This window comes from Bufo bufo, chromosome 2, assembly GCF_905171765.1.
Source record: "Bufo bufo chromosome 2, aBufBuf1.1, whole genome shotgun sequence".
Classification (NCBI taxonomy): Eukaryota; Metazoa; Chordata; class Amphibia; order Anura; family Bufonidae; genus Bufo; species Bufo bufo.
The window spans coordinates 556,385,288-556,407,632 of NC_053390.1; the positions used below are offsets into that span (position 1 = coordinate 556,385,288).

The window sequence follows — 22,345 nt, forward strand, 5'->3', positions numbered from 1 at the left end:
GGTCTGTTTTGAGGCCTTGCTGCCTCTGTTCCTTCCAAACTGAATGAAAAGATTAGCCGTTTTTCTCCAGTATTCTGTTCTCTGAAGCTATGCCAGGATTATTCTTCTGACGTCTAGACAATAGAAATGCTCCTCCTGCACCTTTTTGGGGGAGGCACAAAAGGAAGGATGAATTATTTCCTATTCTCTATGAAAAGGAGAGACCACCTTTAGTAAGAAAGACGGATCAAGCCTTAGTATTATACGGTTGTCTAAGATCTTTAACCACCTCAGCCCCCATAGCTTAAACACCCTGAAAGACCAGGCCACTTTTTACACTTCTGACCTACCCTACTTTCACCGTTTATTGCTCGGTCATGCAACTTACCACCCAAATGAATTTTACCTCCTTTTCTTCTCACTAATAGAGCTTTCATTTGGTGGTATTTCATTGCTGCTGACATTTTTACTTTTTTTGTTATTAATTGAAATTTAACGATTTTTTTGTAAAAAAATGACATTTTTCACTTTCAGTTGTAAGATTTTGCAAAAAAAACGACATCCATATATAAATTTTGCTCTAAATTTATTGTTCTACATGTCTTTGATAAAAAAAAAATGTTTGGGTAAAAGTTATAGCGTTTACAAACTATGGTACAAAAATGTGAATTTCCGCTTTTTGAAGCAGCTCTGACTTTCTGAGCACCTGTCATGTTTCCTGAGGTTCTACAATGCCCAGACAGTACAAACACCCCACAAATGACCCCATTTCGGAAAGTACACACCCTAAGGTATTCGCTGATGGGCATAGTGAGTTCATAGAACTTTTTATTTTTTGTCACAAGTTAGTGGAAAATGATGATTTTTTTTTTTTTTTCTTACAAAGTCTCATATTCCACTAACTTGTGACAAAAAATAAAAACTTCTATGAACTCACTATGCCCATCAGCGAATACCTTGGGGTGTCTTCTTTCCAAAATGGGGTCACTTGTTGGGTAGTTATACTGCCCTGGCATTCTAGGGGCCCAAATGTGTGGTAAGTAGTTTGAAATCAAAATGTGTAAAAAATGACCGGTGAAATCCGAAAGGTGCTCTTTGGAATGTGGGCCCCTTTGCCCACCTAGGCTGCAAAAAAGTGCCACACATGTGGTATCGCCGTACTCAGGAGAAGTTGGGGAATGTGTTTTGGGGTGTCATTTTACATATACCCATGCTGGGCGACATAAATATCTTGGTCAAATGCCAACTTTGTATAAGAAAATGGGAAAAGTTGTCTTTTGCCAAGATATTTCTCTCACCCAGCATGGGTATATGTAAAATGACACCCCAAAACACATTCCCCAACTTCTCCTGAGTACGGAGATACCACATGTGTGACACTTTTTTGCAGCCTAGGTGGGCAAAGGGGCCCACATTCCAAACAGCACCTTTCGGATTTCACCGGCCATTTTTTACAGATTTTGATTTCAAACCACTTCTCACGCATTCGGCCCCTAAAATGCCAGGGCAGTATAACTACCCCACAAGTGACCCCATTTTGGAAAGACACCCCAAGGTATTTCGTGATGGGCATAGTGAGTTCATGGAAGTTTTTATTTTTTGTCACAAGTTAGTGGAATATGAGACTTTGTAAGGAAAAAAATAAATAAAAAATAAATCATCATTTTCCGCTAACTTGTGACAAAAAATATAAAATTCTAGGAACTCGCCATGCCCCTCACGGAATACCTTGGGGTGTCTTCTTTCCAAAATGGGGTCACTTGTGGGGTAGTTATACTGCCCTGGCATTTTCCAGGGGCCCTAATGTGTGGTAAGTAGGTAAATGACCTGTGAAATCCTAAAGGTGCTCTTTGGAATGTGGGCCCCTTTGCCCACCTAGGCTGCAAAAAAGTGTCACACATCTGGTATCGCCGTATTCAGGAGAAGTTGGGCAATGTGTTTTGGGGTGTCTTTTTACATATACTCATGCTGGGTGAGAGAAATATCTCGGCAAAAGACAACTTTTCCCATTTTTTTATACAAAGTTGGCATTTGACCAAGATATTTATCTCACCCAGCATGGGTATATGTAAAATGACACCCCAAAACACATTGCCCAACTTCTCCTGAGTACGGCGATACCAGATGTGTGACACTTTTTTGCAGCCTAGATGCGCAAAGGGGCCCACATTCTTTTTATGAGGGCATTTTTAGACATTTGGATCCCAGACTTCTTCTCACGCTTTAGGGCCCCTAAAATGCCAGGGCAGTATAAATACCCCACATGTGACCCCATTTTGGAAAGAAGACACCCCAAGGTATTCAATGAGGGGCATGGCGAGTTCATAGAATTAATTTTTTTTTGGCACAAGTTAGCGGAAATTGATTTTATTTATTTTTTTCTCACAAAGTCTCCCTTTCCGCTAACTTGGGACAAAAATTTCAATCTTTCATGGACTCAATATGCCCCTCACGGAATACCTGGGGGTGTCTTCTTTCCTCAATGGGGTCACATGTGGGGTATTTATACTGCCATGGCATTCTAGGGGCCCTAAAGCGTGAGAAGAAGTCTGGAATATAAATGTCTAAAAATTTTTACGCATTTGGATTCCGTGAGGGGTATGGTGAGTTCATGTGAGATTTAATTTTTTGACACAAGTTAGTGGAATATGAGACTTTGTAAAAAAAAAAAAAAAAAAATCCGCTAACTTGGGCCAAAAAAATGTCTGAATGGAGCCTTACAGAGGGGTGATCAATGACAGGGGGGTGATCAGGGAGTCTATATGGGGTGATCACCCCCCCGTCATTGATCACCCCCCTATAAGGCTCCATTCAGATATCCGTATGTGTTTTGCGGATCCGATCCATGTATCCGTAAAAATCATACGGACATCTGAATGCAGCCTGACAGGGGGGGTGATCAATGACGGGGGGGTGATCAATGACAGGGGGGGTGATCAGGGAGTCTATATGGGGTGATCACCACAGTCATTGATCACCCCCCTGTAAGGCTCCATTCAGACGTCCGTATGCGTTTTGCGGATCCGATCCATCTATCAGTGGATCCGTAAAAATCCTGCGGCCATCTGAATGGAGCTTTACAGGGGGGTGATCAATGACAGGGGGGTGATCAGGGAGTCTATATGGGGTGATCAAGGGTGAATAAGGGGTTAATAAGTGACGGGGGGGGGGGGGGTGTAGTGTAGTGGTGCTTGGTGCAACATATTACTGAGCTACCTGTGTCCTCTGGTGGTCGATCCAAACAAAGGGGACCACCAGAGGACCAGGTAGCAGGTATATTAGACGCTGTTATCAAAACAGCATCTAATATACCTGTTAGGGGTTAAAAAAAAATCACATCTCCAGCCTGCCAGCGAACGATCGCCGCTGGCAGGCTGGAGATCCAATCTCTTACCTTCCGTTCCTGTGAGCGCGCGCCTTCACAGGAAATCTCGGCTCGCGCAAGATGACGCATATATGCGTGACTCTGCGCAGGGCTGCCGCCTCCGGTACGCGAATCTGCGTTAGGCGGTCCAGTATGGTTTAGCAATCGACAAGGCCTGAATCTCTCCTATTCTACGGGCTGTAGTTATGGCTACCAGGAATGAGGCTTTGAGGCACAAAAGCTTATCAGATATATGTTCTACTGGTTTAACTGGTGTATTACAAAGGGCATTTAGGACTACATTTAAATCCCACACTGAAACAGTCTGTCTGAATGTAGGTCTCATCCTAGACACTGCCTTTACAAATCTTTTTATTAATCTATGTTCCACCAACAGAGTGTCCAGAAAACAGGCTAATGCCAAAATCTGAACTTTTAGCGTACTAGGTTATAGCCCCATATCCAGGGGCGTAGCTAAAGGCTCATGGGCCCTGGTACAAGAGTTCAGCTTGGGCCCCCCTTCTCTCAGTGCTTTGTGGCCAGGGGCCCAATGGCAAATTCTTGACCTAACCCCTTACCTCTAGCCAGAGGTGTAACTTGAATAGCATGCACTTTCTATAATACCATTGTCTTCACATGCGGCACAAGGGTCTTTGGGCCCCCTCAGGCTCGTGGGCCCGGTAGCGACTGCTACCTCTGCACCCCCTATAGCTACGCCCCTGCCCATATCAAATACCATCTGAATAAAATCCAGAATGTTACCTATTGAGGGGAAAGCATTATCTGGATGATTAAGAGACAACCATGATTTAAACTTCTTCCATATCTTGTATATGGCTGAAGTTACTGGTTTATGACTGTTCTGTAAAGTCGATATTACCTTGTCTGAGAGACCCTGCCTCTCAGGATCCAGGCTGTCAGATTCAGATTCTCGAGGTCCGGGTGTTTTAAAGGACCTTGTAAAAGGAGATCTGTCTCTTTGGAAGGGATATTGGATCTGCAATAGACATGTCCTTCAGAATTGTGAACCAACACCTCTTGGGCCAAGCTAGAGCTATCAAAATGAGAGTTGTTGAACTCGCTCTAAATTTCCTCAATACTGCAGGGATTAGTGTTAATGGTGGGAACGCATATCCCAGATCTATATTCCAATCCTGAGAAAGTGCATCCACTCCCACCGGATTGTCTCTTGGGTTTAGAGTGGAAATAATCCACTTTAGAATTCTCCCTTGATGCAAACAGGTCTATTTGGGCACTACCCCACTGGAGACAAATCCATCCACTCTCCTGGGTTGAATTTGTGCCGACTCAGGAAATCTGCTATTGTGTTGTATACTCCTTTTAGGTGAATAGCTGAAATGGATACAACGTTCTTTTCTGCCCATGTAAATATCTGGTCTGCTAGACCCTGAAGAAGAGGGCTTCTTGTTCCTCCCTGACGTTTGAGAAAGGTCCTGGAGTAAATTCCCTGCCGACTTCAAAGTTTCCAGAACTGCTTCCAGTTCTCTGAAATTTGATGATCTTTGACTGTCCCTGAAAGAAGCAGTCTTTCTAATGGGCGCTCCAACCTTCTGACTTGCATCCGTGGTGATTACCGCTGCTGGAGACATATTCCCCCCTCTGTAGATTTTTCAGATCCAACCACCAGGATAGGGAGTTCCTTACTTTCTCTGGAAGGATCATTTAGAATTGATGGAGCAGTGGTCTCTGTCCCATCTTGATAGCACTGTCTCCTGTAAAATCCCTGAATGGAATTGTGCCCAAGGGACCATTGGGATGCAAGATGTCATTAGTCCCAGTGTCGGGATGCAAATGAGCTCTTAACAAGCTCTGCCTCTAATGCCACTAGATGTAAGGCAGGTATCCTATAAATCAATGTTAAGCTCTTAAAATAAGCCTTGAGACATGACTTGGATATTAAATAAGCCAGCACCTCATCTGCAGACAGCTGTTTCGGGGTGATTGTTCCTCATCAGTGCAGAGAGTACTGGTTGAACTGGGTGAGAGGCCTGTGTCCAGGTCAGGGGGGAACTAACTATCCTTAGGGAGAGAGCACCTTAATCAGTGTGAGGAGACTGATAGGTCATACATGCTCCTCTGGAACTCTGGGAGGGAAGGGATGCAAATGAGCTCTTAACAAGCTCTGCCTCTAATGCCACCAGATGTAAGGCAGCTATCCTATAAGTCAATGTTCAGCTCTTAAAATAAGCCTTGAGACATGATTTGGATATTAAATAAGCCAGCATCTCATCTGCAGACAGCTGTTTCGGGGTGATTGCCCCTCGTCAGTGCAGAGAAGAGAGTACTGGTTTAACTGGGTGAGAGGCCTGTGTCCGGATAGCTGCCTTACATCTGGTGGCATTAGAGGCAGAGCTTGTTAAGAGCTCATTTACATCCCATCCCTCCCAGAATTCTCTAGGAGCATGTATGGCCTATAAGCAGAGATGGCCTTGCGGTTCGCCCGGCGGTCATTTCTCTGCGAACTTTGCGCGCTTGTAATTCGCCGAACATGGCAACATATGGCGATATTCGCGCCCGCCATATTCTTTTACATTGTGAAGAACTTTGAGCCCTGACACATCCATCACGTGGTACAGGACAGTCAATTGAGACGTTTCAGCACATGGACATACCCCCTAACTTATAAATAAACCTGATCTGGGTGCCATTTTACATTCAGTCTTTTGCCAGTGTAGGGAGAGGTTGCTGTGTGGAGCAGGGACAGACTGTTAGGGACACAAATCGCTAGCTAATAGGGCCACAAAAGTCCTTTTAAAAACTGGTATGGGTGTGCTATCGATAGGTGTGACATACTAAGGGGTATAATATACTTATAATATACTTTCTAACATAGAAAGTATATTATAGTGCAATTGTATTGTGCAGCAGTTGTGTGCAGTTCTGCTGTGATACTGCACCACACAGAGTGCCAAACGCTATTGGAACAAATAATTTGGTGTGATTTAACAGTTGCCCCCCCCAAAAACCTGATTGAGGCAGGGGTGTTATTTACCAATAATATACTTTCTATATAGTGCAAAAAAGATGACGCCGGATAACCCTCTTGCCCAACGGCTGACCGCTGGCTTATCAGAACTGCTAGCCCGCCAACTGCTGCCATATAAACTGGTGGACTCGGAGGCCTTTAGAAAATTTGTGGCCATTGGAACACCGCAATGGAAGGTCCCCGAAAGGAAATATTTCTCCCAGAAGGGCATCCCAGAGCTATATGGCCACGTGAATTTATCTCTGGCACACAGTGTTGGTGCCAAGATACATCTGACCACAGATACGTGGTCTAGCAAACACAGGCAGGGAAGGTACATAACTTTTACTGCCCACTAGGTGAACCTTCTGATGGCTGTCAAGCATGCAACCCGTAGCACCCGTGTAGATTTGGTGTTACCGCCATGGATTGCATGCAGGCATGCCGCCTCTTCTTCTTCTTCTCCTCCTCCATCCTCCCTCTCTTCCTCGGCCGACTCCTCCTTTTCCTCTGCGCCCCCCAAGATCCCTGCTGGCCAATCATAGCGCACAGCTCATAGCCTGGGACTCCCAGGCTATGAGCTGTGTGCTACGATTGGCCAGCGCTGCAGCAAGGGACAACCCTAATACAAAAACTCCGCCCATTACAACAGAGGGAGCTGCAGACACCGGAGCCTATACCGGGTGAACAGAGCGGCGCCCAGACATACTAGTAAGTGCAGGGGGACCCCTGGGCGCCGCTCTGCCCACTGATATAGTTAGTTTTTAAACTAGTGAAAGGTCCTCTTTAATTGTGAGCAGCGAGCGTTTGAGTAGACACAGAAGTGGGATGGTTACGCTGATAATAGCGTTATCGCCGCTCACCATCTGTGTTGATTCCTCAAAGTTTCTTAAAACCTCACAGAGGTCAGACATCCATGCCCAATCCTCGCTTGTGAATAGTGGAAGCTGACTGGAAAGGCAACGACCATGTTGCAGCTGGTATTCCACTACTGCCCTCTGCCGTTCACAAAGCCTGGCCAACATGTGGAACGACGAGTTCCAACGCATGCTCACGTCACACAACGGACGGTGAGCTGGCAATTTCAAGCGCTGCTGCAGCGTTGACAGACTGGCTGAAGCGGTCGATGACTTGCAGAAATGTGCACACATGCAGCGCATCTTCACCAGTAGCTCAGGCAAATTGGGGTAGGTTTTGAGAAACAGCTGAACCACTCACTAAGTTTAAGACGTGGGCTAGGTATGGGATGTGTGTGAGCTTGCCTAGCTCCAAAGCCGCCACCAAGTTACAGCCATTATCAGATACAACCATGCCTGGTTCTAGGTTGAGTGGCGAGAGCCACAGCTCAGTCTGGTCTCTTATCCTCTGGCACAGTTCTGCGGTGGTGTGCCGTTTGTCCCCTAAGCATCAGCACGACCTGTTGCCACTTCCCCACTGCAGTTCTACACTGCTTCCAGCTACCGACTCATGACTGACTGGTGCTGCACACGGATAATTCGGAGGTGGAAGTGGAGGAGAAGTGGAGGTTGGAGCCACTAATGTAGGTGCTGGCGGAAGCCCTGATTGATGTAGGGCCCGCAATCCTTGGAGTCGGTAGCACCTGTGCCATCCCAGGGTACGACTCGCTCCCAGCCTCCACAACATTCACCCAGTGTGCTGTCAGGGAAATGTAGCGTCCCTGGCTAAATGCACTTGTCCATGTGTCCGTGGTTAGGTGGACCTTCCCAGTAACTGCGTTGGTCAGGGAAAGTGTGATGTTACGGGACACGTGTTGGTGTAAGGCGGGCAAGGCACACCTTGAAAAATAGTGGTGGCTGGGGACTGCGTAACGCAGTGTCCACAAGCCTAAATGGCAACATTTCCAGGGCCAGTAATTTGGAAAGCTGTGCATCTAGTGCTATGGCCCGTAGGTGGGTGGCTGGGTATTTGCGCTTTCGTTCAAATGCCTGGGGTAAGGACAGTTGTATGCTGCACTGGGACACAGAAGTGGATGTGGTTGCTGATGGTGCTTGCGAAGGTCCAGGCATCCGGGCCTGCGCCTTAGACAGGGGATTGGCTAGCACGTAACACAGGGGGAAGGGGAGGCAGTGGTGTGACCCGCAGACACAGATTGTGGACCCAGGTGTTCGGCCCACATATTACGGTGCTTTGATGGCATGTGGCGGATCATGCTGGTGAGGTTGCTAGTGTTCACGCCCCTGCTCATTTTTGTATGGCACAGGTTGCAAATTACAATTCTTTTGTCTGCACATTCCTCGAAAAAACGCCAGACTGCAGAACACCTACCCCATGGAAAGGGAGATTTCCACAAGGGTGTGCTCCGGGCCTGTTTGGTGTGGCCCACATTTTCCCTTTTGCCACCCCACTTCCTCTTCCAGCTTGTTGCTATGCAGCAGATCCCTCTGTACCGCTGTCCTCGCTCGGCTTTCCACCTTCCCAGGTTGGGTCAGTGACTTCATTGTCCACCACCTCCTCTTCCACACTCTGCTCATACTCCTGACTTGTTGACCTAGCCACTACCTCAGTGATTGACAACTGCGTCTCAACCTCTTGAGACAGTAATTACCGTTAAGTTATTGGCAACTGTGTCTCATCATCATCCACCTCATTCTCGTGATTGTGGATGCTCAAGAGTTTGGGAATCAGGGCACAAGATCTGTCCCTCTTCAAGCATGCTCGGCCAGAGGGCCAAATCAAGGAATGGCACTGAAAAGGGCTCCTCTGAATATCCCGAGTGTGGGATCACTTGTTTGCCCAGACTCTCCATGGTGGGAGGAAGGGGGATCAGGGTAATGATTGGGTTGAGTAGACTCTTGGCTACTGAGACTGGACTTGGGTGATGCTTGACCGACTGGAAGCATTATCTGCTGCAATCCAACCGACCACATAGTCGCACTGGTCTGACTTCAAGCGTGGTGTCCTGCACCGCCCTGCAAACTGGGACATGAAGCTAGGTATCGTGGATGATGTTTTTCTTGTGCTCTGGCAGCAGGCACAGTTTCGCCGTGTCCCTTACTGATCGCCTTCTTCATATTAAATGTTATAATTGATTGAAAGTCTGTCACAGGTACAGTAGTGTAGGATTTGGAAGTATATGCGCAAACAAATTTAAGGTATTTGGGATGTGGAAATGTCACACAGGAGATATCTCGCAGATAATGTCAATGCTGTCACCAGCGGTTAATGAAAAATTACAGGGAAAGTCACAGGTATTTGTGATGAGGAAACGTTATACAGGAGAGGTACCACCGGTAATGTCACTGTACGCAGCGTCTACGCAAAAAAAGTACACTGTAGATCAGATAAATTTTTGAAGCACACACACGTTGATGTGGTGAAGCTAATGTTACTGTCCACAGCAGACACAATCTATTGAAAAAGTACACTGGAGATGTGGCGCAGCTAATGTCGCTGTCTGCAGCGGCCTAACTATTGTACGCTATTTAGCGCAGGATGCGCTAAAAATAGATATTGCTGCCACACACAATAGTCCTTAGAAGGACTTTTGGGTCTCTGAAAAGTTTTGGTGGTAATATTCTTAAATCACTCCCTACACTGTCTGTCCCTTCCTCAGCACAGCTCTCCCTAAGAATGAGCCGAACATGCAACATCGGGTTCTATATAGCACCCGATGACGCTTTCCGGCCAGCCAATCACTGTAATGCCATAAGCCAACATGGCTATGGCATTACAGTGAGGGCAGTACTTACCTGCACGTTTATTGGCTGACTCGAGCACATGCGGGTACTCGGCCGAATACCGCCATGTGCCGAGCATCGAGAAAACACCAGAGCACAGATGGGTTAACCCAAAGCTTTGGTAAAGGGAAGATGTTTGTTGTGGACCTTTGCAGGACCTTCTGGCTTACGTTTGGTGGAAAGCAGTTTTGATGGAGTTTTATTTTTCATATGGTGAATGAATTTTCAAAGTCACTGCATACCTTATTGCACGGTGTATTCCTGACCTTTCCTCCTCATTGAAATTAATCAGATGAGTGTGAAATACGCATCTCTGATAAAATACTGATCACATACTGACCAGCACAAATCTATATATGGACAAGTTGTACTTCATTTCCATGTACGCAGTTACTAATCTGTATTTCCATCTGTTTGTCTGAATGAGCCCTAACTACGATAAAAATTGCAAGTACAAGTAGAGAAAAAAAGATTTTTGTATAATTTACCAGTAAAATCTCTTTCTCGCTCTTCATTGGGGGACACAGGAACCGTGGGTATAGCCATGTCCTCTAGGAGGCGTTGAAACTAGTAAAAGCTGTTAGCTCTTCCCCTGGCAGCTATACCCCCTCCAGCCTCTAGAAAGAGCTTCAGTTTGTGAGAAGCAAGTAAACCAACGAAAAAACGTGTAACAGCAACAATGCCAAGAACCGAACTAGGTTCTAACCAGCAACAGCCACAACTGTGGCCGAACAACAATACTGGGTGGGTGCTGTGTCCCCCAATGAAGAGCGAGAGAGATTTTACTGGTAAGTTATACAAAAATTTCCTTTTCTCACCCATATTCATTGGGGGACACAGGAACCGTGGGACATTCAAGAGCAGTCCACGGGGAGGGAAAAACCACAGACCCATGGAATAAAGCGTCCCTGCAGGCATCTAAGAAACTGCCGTCTGCAAAACCACGCTGCCCAAGGCAGCGTCCACCGATGCAAAGTATGCGCCTAGTAAAATCTTGTGAATGTGTGTAAGGAGGACAAGTAGCCGCCTACACAATTATGCAGCCGAAGCGTGATTCCTCCAAGCCAAGATGCGCCCACCGCTCTGGTGGAGTGAGCCATGAGACCTAAGGGCGGAACCCTTCCCCGGGCGCAGTATGCGTCAGCAATTGCAGACTGAATCCAACGTGCAACTTCCACCTTGGAGGCCGCCAATTTCTTGCGAGGACCCTCCAAAAGACAAAGGGGGCCCGAACGGCGGAAGGGACTGGAGGCTGCTAAATAGAGCTTCAGAGCTCTCACAACGTCCAAATGGTGTAACTCCTGTTCCTTAGGGTGTGAAGGAGATGGACACAGTGAGGGAAGGAATTTCCACATTAACATGGAAGTCAGAGACCACCTTCGGAAGAAAAGAAGGGACAGGCGGAAACCCACTTGTCCCTATGAATAACCAGGAAGGGTTCTCTGGAAGAGAACGGCGCCAACTCGGACACCCATCTAATGGATGTGATAGCAACCAGAAAAAACTACCTTCCAGGACAGGAGTCTGAGTGAAAACTCCTGCAAAGGCTCAGGGGAAAGCCTGGAGCACAGAGTAATCCAGATCCGAAGGCATTAAAAGAGGCTGGCACGGAGGAACCGAATGTGCCACTCCCAGAAAGAAGGTTCTTACAGGCCCAAGGGGGCCAGAGAACGCTGGAAAAAGACAGAAAACGCCAACACCTGACCCTGCCAAGAACTAAAAGGCCAGACCAAGGTCCAGCCCTGATTGAAGGAAGGACAGTACCCTGGGGAGAGAAACAACGAAGTGGGGGAATGTTCCGGTTCCCCAGAAACCCAGGAAGACCTCCAGGCCCTGTAATAGATCCTGGGCGATGCAGGCTTCCTGGCCTGAATCGTAGTGCGGATGACATCCGCTAAAAAAAACCTCTTTGCGTCAGAATGGCGGTTGCAATAGCCACGCCGTCAAACGAAGAGACCTTAAATGCTGATGGAAGACCGGACCCTGAAGAAGGTAGTCTCTGAGCAGCAGCGACCAAGGGACGTCTCCTAGAAGGAGAACGAGGTCGGCGTATCACGCGCAACGGGGCGATCCGCACCGACTAGGAATGCCCTCCATCATAATCTTCCGTAGAACCCTGAATAGGAGGGGAAGGGGAAAGCATGTAGAGGAGAAGGGGGGGAAACTCCTATCAAGGGGAAAGCAGGACGTCCACGCCGCATGCTTCTGGATCTCTTGCTCGGGATAGAAAGGTGGGAAGCTTCGTGTAGACATAGTAAGCACACCCAGGACCAATGGGAAGGATTCCCTGTAAAAGGGGAATGGAAGGCCACAAAGAATACCCCGTGCAATGCAGATGAGGGAAGGCAGTAACCTAGGAGCCACTAAGGCTTGCGGAGTGTAATGAGGCTAAAAAAAAAAACCTCTACAAGGAAGATCGCTGAACAGGAGCAACTGCCAAGCTAACGCCAGAATAGGACCCCCACCTGAAGGGATGCCTCACTGCAGCAACCACGAACTCGAGCCTTAGCGTAAAATCTGCCCCTGTGGAGGAGAACTGGTTGTAGTAGCTAAACCAGAGTGCCAGCATAATCACTTTCCCAATAAGGAGAAGTGGTGGATAGAGAATACAGAGTCAGAGAAAAACCACCTGACTCGGTGGAACGCATGCACCATATTAGTGTAATGGTGTACGCACTACGTATTGATGCGGACAAATCCATGACCGACTGGAACAGTGGAGGCTCATGGAGATGGGGGTCTCTGGGACACAAGTGTTGCTAAGTAACCCCCTGAAGGCAGAGGAAGTTATAATCATGCCCAAAACCAGCATCAAAAGAAGAAGAGGATACAATGTGGAATAGCCACCGTATCCACTGGCAGTACCCATATGCCACTAGATGAAGAGTACCGGGCAACCGCGGGTACCGACTGGTGACACGCCACACTTGCGAAATAAAATAAGGCATCCAGGAAGCCAGACAAGAGGAGTCATACTGTATTGTTAGCCCCCCACTCCAGCAAAGGAGGGTGCCCCCTGCAGAGGCCACCGAATTCAGTACTAGAAGAATCCGCCACCTGCGAAGGAGCTGTGAAGTAGGCACCCCAGTATGTAGTTGTAAAGCAATTACCACTCCCACAGTAGTGGGAGTGGCGCCTGCTTCCGAAAGAGGAGGAATATGGAGGACACTGCCGCCTGAATAGCTGACCCCGGAGGGTGGAGTGGGAGTCGCCCTGTTCTCCAGTCTTTCGCTGGAGGTGCCCGGGAAGGGGATACATTAACCCTCTATGAGCCAGAAAGCCGTCGGCCTAGAGGGGAAGTGAGAGATAAGGGGCCGCGTGTTGTTGGTGGCGCATGGTGCCCGCCAGATTAACCTCTTCTCTCCTTAGGGGTCTAGTTTCTTAGCTAAATAAAGTCCCCTGGCCATTAATCCTTGATATATCCTTAGGGCGACCCAGATCTTCAAGGAGGGGGGGAGGGCTTCATACTTACCTAGTCCCGTGTACTCACCTCATCTTCTTCCCTTCACCCTCCCTAAGTGGGCCTATAAGGTCACCTTCTCCAGCAGGGTCACCTCCTCAGCAGCTGGCACCGGAGTGGCAGGAGTCTGGTATGGCCTTCTCTTTGGCGGACCTAGGTGACCCCTTGGCTGGCGGGATTCAGGGGAGTGAGGCTGCCCTGGTCCACCTTGTCTTCTGTGGGGGAGGCAGCAGTGCGGATGACCGGCACTGGCGCAACTCGACCCCAGGAGAACAGGGAGGCGAGGCGTCCACTGTTTTCCATCTGTAAAAGAAGGAAAGAAATAAACTAAATAAAAAAATCTTCAAGAGAGCCCCGCAGAGCAGGGAGGTCTTGCCTCCTATTGACACTAGAAAAAACTGAAGCTCTCTCTCCAGGCTGGAGGGGGTATAGCTGCCAGGGGAGGAGCTAACAGCTTTTACTAGTGTCAACGCCTCCTAGAGGACATAGCTATACCCACGGTTCCTGTGTCCCCCAATGAATATGGGCGAGAGTTATAATATTCAGTATATGTACTGTAGATTTGTTTTCATCTGTGCAGTCTCGCTTAGGTCAGCTGTTTGTGCCCCAGAACCTCCAGTGTCTATGCCAGGAATTAGCTGTTTGAAAACTACTATTATCCACCATTTTGTTTTAAACTCCTTCTAGGGCTATTTTACCTGATGGCAAATATAGTTCAATACAGCAGCAAAACAGTAGTAACTTTTTAATGAAGACAATTTAAAAAGTTGCCCAATTTTGAAGAGGAAGCCCTATATAAAGTAAAGTAAAGTAAAAAAGGTAGTAGCCAAAGTGTGGTGAAGTTAGAGATGCTGGCATTTTTCTGTTATGTTGGGGCAGCCATATTCGTTGTCAACGATGGATTAGCTGCTCTGTAAATTTTTGTTTACAGATTGAACATTGACAAAATGACAGCTTCCTAACGCCACAACGGAAAAATATCTGACTATCACAATAACATCTTAATTTCTACATTTTGTGTGTTTTTTTCCTGTCTGGGTATGGCCAAAATGTAAAACAGACTGCAACCAGACAGAATACCGACCTATTCAATTGAGTGGGTATTCTCACAGGAGCGATTCTCTGTATGGACCATCGGTCTGTGGGGGCAAAAAACATCAGAAACTCATCCATGTTTATGGTCCTGAACACAGTTTCTGATCATCCACCTGGAAGAGATATGTTTTTTCCCTTTTGCATTAATTATAACTAAATAAAAATGAGCAATGTATAGAACTTCCTTGGAGAAGTCCATGATGATGATCCCCATAGACCCAATAAAGTGTGTTGCTGAAGCCAGATCTCACTGTTGCTATGCCCCAATGTGGAGGATCAGATATCTAGTGATAGAAGCAAAAAGTTGTACGAGACTGACACATGAAACTCCTTAATAGAAAGGACAGGAAATTCGTTTTTTGATGGAGTTTCCTGGAGACAACTGCTAGCAAGGCAATTACCAGTGTGTGATTGATACGTATTAAACCATGCCACTTTAAATGAAACCAGTAGAAAATGTATGCTTATTAATAGTTTAATGTATGAAGGAAACATCCAGATTTCTGAATATGAAGGTACATCTCACATTAATTTAAGTCTACGTAATGTAGAGCCTCTATACTGACATACTGAATTCTCTGCTTAGCCATTTCTCTTATGTAAACAATTGTACATTTATTTGCCATTCTAAAACTTCAGAATCAGTTACATAATTTTGCTAATTTTTTTTCTGTGTTTGCTCAGAAGCAGTTTACAGTACTAAAACCAACCAGCCAAACAGCTTCAAGGAAAATAACGTTATGTCCATAAACAAAGAAAAGGGGGGGGGGAGTAAAAGAAAAGGAAAATAAAATAAAGGTGGGAGAGGGCTAACTATAGTGAAATTTGTGGTAATGAGAACTGGGTGGTCACAACAGTCACAGAAAAAGGTCAGTTAGTAAGTTCATCTGCAAAAAGCCTACACTTCAGTCAAGCACATCAGTAGAATGATCTGGGAGTATGTCGTCTCTTTTTGCCTCTGTGGTATGAAGGTATTGGGCTTTATTTTCCCTACTCGCTGAAGGATTTTCCATGCTAACAAGGGCGTTCAGATCAACCCATCTGGTTCATGTGTACACTGTTCATGTGGGGATTCCAGGTTCCAGTCCATACCTGCAAAAACAAGAATTAATCAGTCAATACACTTTTCTAAGCACCAGGTTTATTATGCATTTTAGACACACTTGCCTCACTACTGAAAAAGACGTAAGCAAAAGTGGTGCCAATGTGTCAAAAGTTTGGTACAACGTAAGCCAAACAATATGTGGTATAAAGTTACACAAAATCTTAAATGGAACCTGTCATCACATTTCTTGCCTTTAGAGCAAATTGCATTTTGCTGCTGGGCACATAAGTGTTTTTAAACTTAAATTTATTAAAAGTGTCCATAGAGCTAACATATAAAATCAGGCCCAAGCTGTTCTCAGTGCAGGACCTGGAGTTACCAGGGTATGCAGCTGGATTCACCACGTCACAGGGTCACTACCACAAGCCTGTCCATCTCTTTGTGAGTGACATCCCAGTACTGACCTCAGCACTAAGGGTACTTTCACACTTGCGGCAGAGGATTCTGGCAGGCAATCCAGATGCAAACGGATGCATCTGTGAGACTGATCCGGATAAGGATCCGTCTCACAAATGCATTGCAATACCAGATCAGTCTTTCCGGTTGTAATACATCAAAATGGATCCGGTAATTTTTTTCTCTCATTTTTAAAAGGTCTGCGCATGCGCAGACCGCAAAACCAGATCCGTTTTGCCGGAACACTCTGGGCCGGATCTGGCATTAATGCATTTCAATGGAAATTTAATGCCGGCATATGTTCAGGATTTTTGGCCAGAGAGAAAACTGCAGCATGCTGCTGTATTTTCTCCGGCCAAAAACGTAAGATGGACTGAACTGATGCATCCTGAACGGAATACTCCCCATTCAGAATGCATTAGGATAAAACTGTGCCCCTGTGATGGAACTCAATACCGCTAGTGTGAAAGTACCCTAACACAACTGAAATCTTGCGCCTGCACATTACACAGAATTTCCTCCTTGCTCCAGACATGTTTCATCTTCAATAGATCACTGCTTAAAGAGGACCTTTCATCGGTCCAAACATTGCAAGATAATTATCAGGCTACATAGAGCGGCGCCCAGGGATCTCACTGCACTTACTATTATCCCTGGGCGCCGCTCCGTTTGCCCGCTGTGTCCTCCGGTATCTTCACTGAATTGGTTCTACTAGGCGGAGCCTGCCCTTTTTCTCCCTGGGCGTTCCTTCTCCCAGGATGTAGTGCTGTCCAATCGCAGCACAGATCTCACAGCCTGGGAGGTTTTTTTTCTCCCAGGCTGTGAACTCTGCACTGTGATTGGACAGCACTACATCCTGGGAGAAGGAATGCCCAGGTTGAAACAGGGCAGACTACGCCTAGTAGAAGCAATTAAATGAAGATACCGGAGAACATAGCGGGCAAACGGAGCGGCGCCCAGGGATAATAGTAAGTGCAGTGAGATCCCTGGGCGCCGCTCTATGTAGCCTGATAATTATCTTACAATGTTTGGACCGATGAAAGGTCCTCTTTAAACTAATCACAGGATCCGGTCCACTTTTATCAGGAAAATTGTATAATAGCTAAGGGGAATATAGCCAAAGAAATCTCAGAAAAGAAAGAAAAATCCTCAAAAAATTAGGGGGTCATTTACAACCAGATATACACCACTTTTGTGGCGAAAATCTGGGGCAGATTCTGCCGCACGCCATGGTGCGGCAGAATCTGTAACTTCTTCCCCTTCACACCAGGTCTAACTTCTCAATCAACCGCAAGCTATAGGGCCTATTAAGACCGGCTTCTAAAACGCCAGTCTAAGGCTGGGTTCACATTGCGTTTTTCCGATCCGTTTAACGTATACAAAAATCATATACGTTAAACAGAGTTCCACTGAATTTTTTTAATTTTTTTTACTGGACTGTGTTAGTCTGCTGTGTTATATATATATATATATTGTAACATATACGTCAAACTGAGTCATAAAACGTAATGTGAACCCACCCTTAATAAATGTGCCCCTTAACTTTTAGTAATACGATTAAAAGGATCAAAAACTAATCCTCCCTAATACATCCCTGAAAAACTGATTCCTACCTAGAGGTGGAATGGCCATCCTGACAAGAGCGATGCCACTTTCTTCAAAGCTGTCTCCTAACAAATTAGGGTGATAATAGGGACAGCTTTGAAGAAAGGGAGATCGCTCTTGTCAGGGTGACTATTCCAGTGGCCATAATCTGTAGGTTCCCAAAAGAAGCACTTGTGAAATACCCACTGAGGTAGCAGTCACCATCTTGGTCACTACTTTAAAGAAGAACTCCTGCAAAACTTTACATTCTCTGACCTGTTAGAAAGGTGCATAATGTAATCTGTAGTGAATGTAATCTTCTCATCAGTAACTGTATTTGTGAGTTATCCCCTCTTTTCTAATTGTAGCTGAGTCATGTGACCAACTCTGATCTCCAACTGACACAGGACAGGAAGTCAGTTACCTCTCTATTCATTCCTATGAGACTGAGAGTGAGGCTCCCATAGGAATACATAGAGAAACAGACTTCCTGTCCACACATAAGATGCGGTGTCAGTTGGAGAGTCTGATTGCTGGTCACATGATATAGATGAGAAGCAGAGGGGAGGGTATAACTCACAAATACAGCCACTGGTAAGAAGATTACATTCACTACAGATTACAAACTGCAATATATGTCATTTGGACCTTCCGCATTTTGATGTACTACTTTTTTTAGGATTTGTGAGGGTCTCAATAGTTATTTTCATGTTAAGATTTTTTGGTCTGTGTGTCAATTTTTTGCAGATTATACCAGGCAGTGTAAGCAAAACTAGTCTGAATAACCAAATCGGAAATAAAAGAATCCAGTTTCTAACTTTACATAGCTCAATACTTCCACTAGAGAACCCCAATGCACAGCTTCTCTTTTCTTTAAATAAACTTACTGTTTGAGGCCCATTCTCTGTGGAGTTTGAAACCATCTTTATCAGTGAATTCCAAGAGGGGTCAGCAGCATGAGGTCCATTGAAAATCGGTCCCCCAGTGCCATCTGGCATTGGAGCCACAGAAGGAATCATTGCATTTCCGTACATGGAGAATGGCATGCCCTGTAAGGAATCAATTACATTTCATGTTTACCCTGTAATTTCACCTGAGATATTCTATAAATTGAATTGCAAGAAAAAAAAAGTATGACTTTTACCCCAACTTTTGGAAAGTCCATGTAGCCGGTAGGCACATGTTGATGGAATGCTCCTGAAGCAGTTACAATGCCAGATGTATCTCGCTCTATTCCTTGATGCTGTGAAAACACTCCAGGGTCAGACATGGGCCTGTGCATCATGTGATTTCCCATGCCCGTGTGGCACCAGTCTGATGCTTTATCTAAAACCAAAAAAATACGATTATGAGGTAAAGGGACAGAAATGAAAGTGTATCTGACGTCGATATGGGTTGGGCAGCAATGTATACTTACCTTACCCATTCTATTTTGGTTCCCCATATGCACTGATGTGGCATATATCATGACTGGCAAAGACTGGTTGTCGCTATGACTAGTGTGCCAGCATACAACAAAAGCAGCAAGAGCCTGGTGGCAGGGGACTTAAAGGGATGTTGCGATTATATTAACTATTAGATCACTGGGACCCCCACCTATCACAAGAACCCCGAAACCCAGGGAGCCCACCACTCATTTCTATGGAAGTTCTGGAGATAACAAGTACCACGCTACTGCTAAGACCCCCACCGATCTAATAATTATCGCCTATCCTGTGAAAAGGGGATAATACAACCAGAACACCCCTTTAGGTGGAATTTGTCCCTTTTTCTTCTAGATATTTTAAAGCTATATACAGATATTTTAAAATCCTGAAACACACCACTTTAAGAAAGCCTTAAGTGTTCAAAATCTACTAGGACAGGGGCCTTGAACAACAGTTTTATTTTCAGGTCTATTACATTATTTCATATCAACTTTAAGAATGGGGTTTCAGGTGTAAAAGTTAGTTGGCATTTGCTTTATCTCTGCATGCTGACAGATGGAAATTTTAGATATGAAAAAATATTTGCGTCAAGACTCTAAATTGAATATGTTTAATCGCACTTACCTTGACTGCCTCCCATTCCTTCAAAAGACCATATTCCACTGTGCCCAACGGATGTTGCCAAGTTACTCCCAATTACCGATGGTGTAGACGTCCCAGTCTGCCGTATACGGGCTGATCGCTCTGTTCCAATTGGCACAGGGACCTTATGAGGCACACAATTAGGTTTCTCAGACACCATAGGGCCTCCCGAAGGTGAAGGAGACTGTGCTCGAACGCCAGTAGACACAGCCTGAGCTGAAGAATCTAGACAAATGAAAAAAGGAAAAGCACAACACTTTTACAGGAGCTGTTTATATACAATCCCCGCTCTTGTGATCAGTTGGGGTCTCAGTTGTAGGAACCCGACCAATCTAATATTCTATCCACTATCCTGTGGATAGGATAACTTATGTGACAGCAGGACTGGTTGCCTCTACTTGTCTAGGCCAATTAAGAGTGGGTACTCACTACACATTATGTTCTGGTAATTGCATATACTACATATTGGTGAGTGTTCCTGTCAGGCTGCTCAGCCATGGTGGCATATCATAGGCAGGATCATATCATTGCCATCTATTATAGAGCAGTGTAATGTGTAGTGAAAGCCCCCACCCCCTAGTCAGCTCTGCAAGTGGTCCAACCAGTCCTACTCACATTTTAGGACAGGGTACTGGCAGCCATTTTCAGTCATTCCCAGAGAACCCTTTAAAAAGGACAGGGCAAATTTTTATTTTTGCATTATTGTTTTCTCCAGCCTTCCAAAAGGCATAACTTTTTACTTTTTCATTTTTCAAAGCATCATGAGGGCCTTTTTTGTTGGGCAAGTTGTATTTTTTAATGCCGGCATTAAATTTACCAAATTTTGTATTAAAGTGAGGTTAAACAATTCTGCCAGGGTTTTGTTTTTATGATATTTAATGGTGTTCTAAAATGACATGAGTATCATATTCTGCGGGTCAGTACAATTACAGCAATACCAAATTTATATTGTTTTTATTATGTTTTACTACTTTAAAAAAAAATTTAAACTTTTTTTTAATTAATTTTTTAATTATTTTTATGTGTTCAATTGGGAAATAGGGGCTATGAATACATTCAGGGGAAAAATGTTATCATTGTATTTTACTCAATTGGGGCTAAAATCATTTTAAAAATTTTCAACAGTATTTGTTCTACAGCCAGCATTTTCACTATCTGCAGACTACTGCTTTGTGTTTTACACTATCAGTCAAGGAGCTGCTCAGGAAGCTTGACATAGTCTTCATGTCTGAACTCTTGACGGCTCATAAACACTCAAAATGATATTATGGCTTAAATAAATGCTTAAGAGCGGTCAAAGAGTTCAGAGATGAAGGCTACACATTAAGCTGTCAGAGCAGCTCCTTGATCGATTAATTCTAAGCACTGAAAGTGAAAGCAGTAGAGCAAAAACTGATTGGAAAAAAAAAAGTTTTTTAGCCCATATGAGTAAACTGCAATGCAAATAATTGCCACAAAAGGTGTCCATAGCCTTTAATTATTAGTCTACTATTGCAGTCTACGGGATTTTAACTGGCTTCCTATTAAAAGAGGTTGGCTAGTTTCCTATATTAATCCTATGCTCCAGATAAGTCAACAATATCAGCAGGGGACCCATACAAGGTCTCGGGCTGCCATAGCAGCTGTTTGGAACCCTGCAAATTCACCACTGTGGGTCCGATCGGAGGACAGAGGAAGCCCCTTCCTCTGTGTAACCTCCCAGGTACCATAGTCACTATTGACAGATGCATCTGAGGGTTAAGTGACCAGGATCAGAGGTGTCTATGACCCTGGTCATTGCAGTCGCTTGTAAACTGTATTACACAGCAAGCACCTGCCGCTTACGGAGTCTGCTCCTTACTTGCCTTAGACGCAAATGATGTACAGTTACATCATTTTGCATTACGGAGTTAATCTCTAAACAAAGTCACTTAAGGATGTGATTAAACGGTAGTAAACATGAAATCTGGATTCACACTTATACTGCAGAAGTAAATAAAGACTGCAGGTGTGAACCAAGCCTAAGGGCTGTTTTACACGAGCGGATGCCGTGCGTGAATGAGAGCAAAGACCCGCTGCGGACAGCATTAGCACAGAGCATTAACATGATTGATAATGCTCTGTGCCACACTGATCTTTTTACTACAAAATCATAGTGACAACTTTCTCTCACTATGATTTTGTAGTTAAAAGGTCACAGAGGCACGGAGCATTATCATGTTCATGCTCAATGCTTCTTCCGTCCGCAGTGGGTCTTGGCTCTCATTCACGCAGCTGATGTCACGCACGGCATCCGCTCGTGTGAAAGAGCCCTAAGGGCTAGTAGACTGACTAATGCAAGTTCTATTGCGTGCACTTGTCTCCTTTGCTTACCACTAGATGCTGATGAACAGGGGGTCAATAAACTAAGAGGAGAAAAATGTTGTCTGTTGAAATTAGCAGCGGTGGGTGTTCCTCCAGGTACATACATCTGACTTCCAGAGATGTTAGAAGCAAAGGTACACAAATGAGTAGTGGATGATGCCACGGAAGTGTAAGAGGAATCCATGTTCACAATACCTTAACAGGGGGGAAAAAAATACTTTAATACACTGATGGAACCACAGCTTGTTAAGAAGCACTTTTTTCCA

General features: G+C 45.2%; 1 protein-coding gene across 6 annotated transcripts in view; it reads right to left on the minus strand.

The window, feature by feature from the left end:
* Positions 1 to 15,041: 15,041 nt before the first annotated feature.
* The window catches only part of ANKRD17 (ankyrin repeat domain 17), a 147,888-nt gene continuing 140,584 nt past the window's right edge, over positions 15,042 to 22,345 (minus strand). For all 6 annotated transcript variants that reach the window (XM_040418131.1, XM_040418135.1, XM_040418130.1 and 3 more), the window contains 5 exons: positions 22,089 to 22,274; positions 19,719 to 19,961; positions 18,812 to 18,993; positions 18,555 to 18,716; positions 15,042 to 15,674 (listed from right to left, as the gene is read on the minus strand). In XM_040418131.1, coding sequence (XP_040274065.1) covers positions 15,615 to 15,674; positions 18,555 to 18,716; positions 18,812 to 18,993; positions 19,719 to 19,961; positions 22,089 to 22,274 — 833 coding nt within the window. In that variant the 3' untranslated portion in view covers positions 15,042 to 15,614. The remainder of the gene's footprint in view (positions 15,675 to 18,554; positions 18,717 to 18,811; positions 18,994 to 19,718; positions 19,962 to 22,088; positions 22,275 to 22,345) is intronic.